The sequence below is a fragment of the Vicia villosa genome, unplaced genomic scaffold, assembly GCF_029867415.1.
Source record: "Vicia villosa cultivar HV-30 ecotype Madison, WI unplaced genomic scaffold, Vvil1.0 ctg.001792F_1_1, whole genome shotgun sequence".
Classification (NCBI taxonomy): Eukaryota; Viridiplantae; Streptophyta; class Magnoliopsida; order Fabales; family Fabaceae; genus Vicia; species Vicia villosa.
The window spans coordinates 96,757-99,769 of NW_026705729.1; the positions used below are offsets into that span (position 1 = coordinate 96,757).

A 3,013-nucleotide genomic window follows, 5' to 3' on the forward strand; every position below is an offset into this window, starting at 1 on the left:
ATTATTTTTTTTATGATGTTAAGTTAAAAATGATATGAATATTTAATTAATCGTTTTTAGTATAAATGAAAAGGATAGTGTAGTGTAATTGGCTAGCGTCAACCTAGCAAAACTGTATAGTATTTGCATTATAAAAACAAAAACTGAAATTTGTGCATCTTAATATGCATTATTTTTCAACTTAACATCAAAACCAAAGAAATGCCTTTTGGAAAAATTAAACATTGTTCTAGTTTTGTTTAAACATCACCCCTCAAATATCAACAGGGTAATGCAAAAATATTACGAAACTGAACAAATTAAAAGAAAGCATGAAATGAACACAACTACTCTATGAGCTCCATATTGTAGTGCAATCATTCAACTCATTCACCCATTGCTCAAAATCATCTTCTTGTAAGGACTTTTCATTCTCAACCACCATGGCTTGACTTCTATTCTTAGCTAATTTGTTAAGTAGATCAGCCATACCCCTCCTCTTCTTCGATCCGAGTGACGACGACTCACAACTTCCTTCAGACGAAGAAAGTTCTAGAGAGTCGTGTTTTAAAACCACCTCCCTCTTTGGCTTCGATGTGGACACATCGTTGCCAATGAGGTGAGGAAAATTAAGCTTGGCTTTCTGGCCACGCATCTTGAAAGCAGCATTATCATAAGCCAATGCTGCTTCCTCCTCGGTCAAATAAGTTCCTAACCAAACTCTAGCGCCATTCTTTTTCGGATCCCTTATCTCTGCCGCAAATTTTCCCCATGGCCTTCGCCTCACGCCCTTGTATCGCTTCCATATCGGAGGCGTGCTTACTTCACGCACCTTCACAGCAGTGTCTGAATCATTATCACTTTTAGGGTTAGGGAAAGCTTGATGTGATGTAACAATGCTGGAATCATCAAAGAGAATGTGTTCCAAATATGCAAAATCTGAGTCATTGGTGGTGGAAGCCATTTTTTGGAAGAGAGAAGTACTGAAACAATATTGTGCTATATTCACTTTATTTATATATAGCAACAGTTTTTGGTACATGGAATTGTTTATTCAAAAATCGACATTGAAACCGCGTGGTGTTATTTCGTTGTTTATATTATACTATTCTATTTATGGTTACTTCTATGAAACTTCAATGATTTTAAAGTTGTGAAATGAATATACAATTAAAACTTCTGTTTTGATAATTTTTTAATCTGTTCTCCCTTTGTTGAATATAATTAGTTTAATATTTTGGTTATAGGGCGTGCAAAATTATAATTTGTTTATCAATAATAATATTGTTATATGTCATTATATTCTCTTAGATTTATTTAGCATCTCATTTTCTCTCTTTACGTTACATTAATTATCATATTATTGACTTCTCCTATATTCTCTCTCTTTCAAAATAATACTATCGTTTTAAATTTTTTTAAACAGATTAAAGAATATAATCACAGTGTTATAAAATATTACACTTTTATTATATTAATCTTAAAAATATAAATATGTTGGAATTAATATATATAATAATAATAATTAAATAATATAATTAATAAATTTAAAATTATTATTACATTAAAAAATGAGAATGACATTTATTTTAAAACAAATGTTATTTTTTAAAATGATATTCATTTCGAAACGGAGGAAGTACCTACCAAAATCAAATGCTCTAAAAACTTTACCTACCAAAATCAAATGCTCTAAAAACTTTGATTTTAAATTCATTTGACATTATGACACATAAATCGATTATAACAGGAGAACTTTATTGTATGTCGATTATAACAGGAGAACTTTATTGGTAAATTGATTGTTTCACAGTATTATATAATAAATATTATTTCAACCATTTTCTATATTGTTTCCACTTTTCAATCATTTTTCAATTATATATCAAATAATTAAATGCGAACAACTTTATTACATTAACTATTTGTTAGCTAGTCAATTCGACACGACCTTATTGTTGAAGAAAGTGAAATATACTCCCTCCGTTCCTTTATAAGTGTCACTTTTGGCAAAAAAATTTGTTTCTATTTAATTGTCACTTTATAGGTATAAAGTCAATTATATCCTTGCTTTTTTAATTGACACGTTAATTGAGGAGTGTTTATGAAAGAGAAATGATAAAGGTAAGGGTAAATTAGAAAAAGAGGTGGAAATATTAGTTCTTTTTTGGTTGTCTTGGTAATCTAAATTTTGGCAAGTGTGACACTTAAAAAGGAACGGAGGGAGTAATTAAGAAGATTGAAAATCTTCGACAAGATAGCATAATTGATGAAAGTCTGTCGAAGTAACCTTTTGATAAGGAAAGTTGTTGGACATGGACTTAGAAATATTTTCTAAGTTTTGATATTTGGTTCGACAGAAACGAGCATTCGACAAGAAAGTTAAGTCCGAACGAAGGCGTAACTGATGTTTGTCCTGATCCCTTATATGAAGGGACGCGTGGAGCTTCAGGGCAAGAGGAGAGCATGTCGAGCGCAACGTGGCAAACTCTGATCGAAAGACCGTTGGGAACGGTCATTTTGAATTAGTATATATAGGAGTCTTAGCGTTTAGATTCGTGTGTTCATTTTGTACAAAATTTCATTAATTTATTCAAAGTACCTGTGTGTGAGAAAGGGTCATTTTGAGAATGTACGTATAAAAACACCGCTTTCATATATTTTTTTTTACAGTTTTAACATTTCAATAATTTTACATTTTTGTCATTTACATTACTGTAATTTATCCTTCGATTGCCTTTATATTATTTGTTTTACAAGTTACAATACTATCTTAAAAGATTCGCGTAGATCAAACAAACTTTAAAACGAGAACATGATTTGTGTCGAATTGTTCTTCACTTTATTGATTCAACAAGTTCAAGTTGAACCAAATTCACAGGTAGTAAAAAATTTCTTTGCCTTTACTTCATTGAGACTAATAATGTTGAATAAAATTTCTTTGTAAACTTTACAACTATTTGCAGCCTAAATTTATCGATATTAAATGACTATATGATTAGTCATTGTATTTTTTTCATTAAAATAGTAAATA

At 30.2% G+C, this 3,013-nt stretch overlaps 1 protein-coding gene across 1 annotated transcript; it reads right to left on the reverse strand.

The window, feature by feature from the left end:
* Positions 1-319: 319 nt before the first annotated feature.
* Positions 320-943, reverse strand: LOC131636603 (ethylene-responsive transcription factor 1-like). The gene has a single exon (XM_058907213.1). It carries the CDS (start codon positions 941-943, stop codon positions 332-334), a length of 612 nt encoding a protein of 203 aa, XP_058763196.1. The 3' UTR covers positions 320-331.
* Between the last annotated feature and the right edge of the window lie 2,070 nt (positions 944-3,013).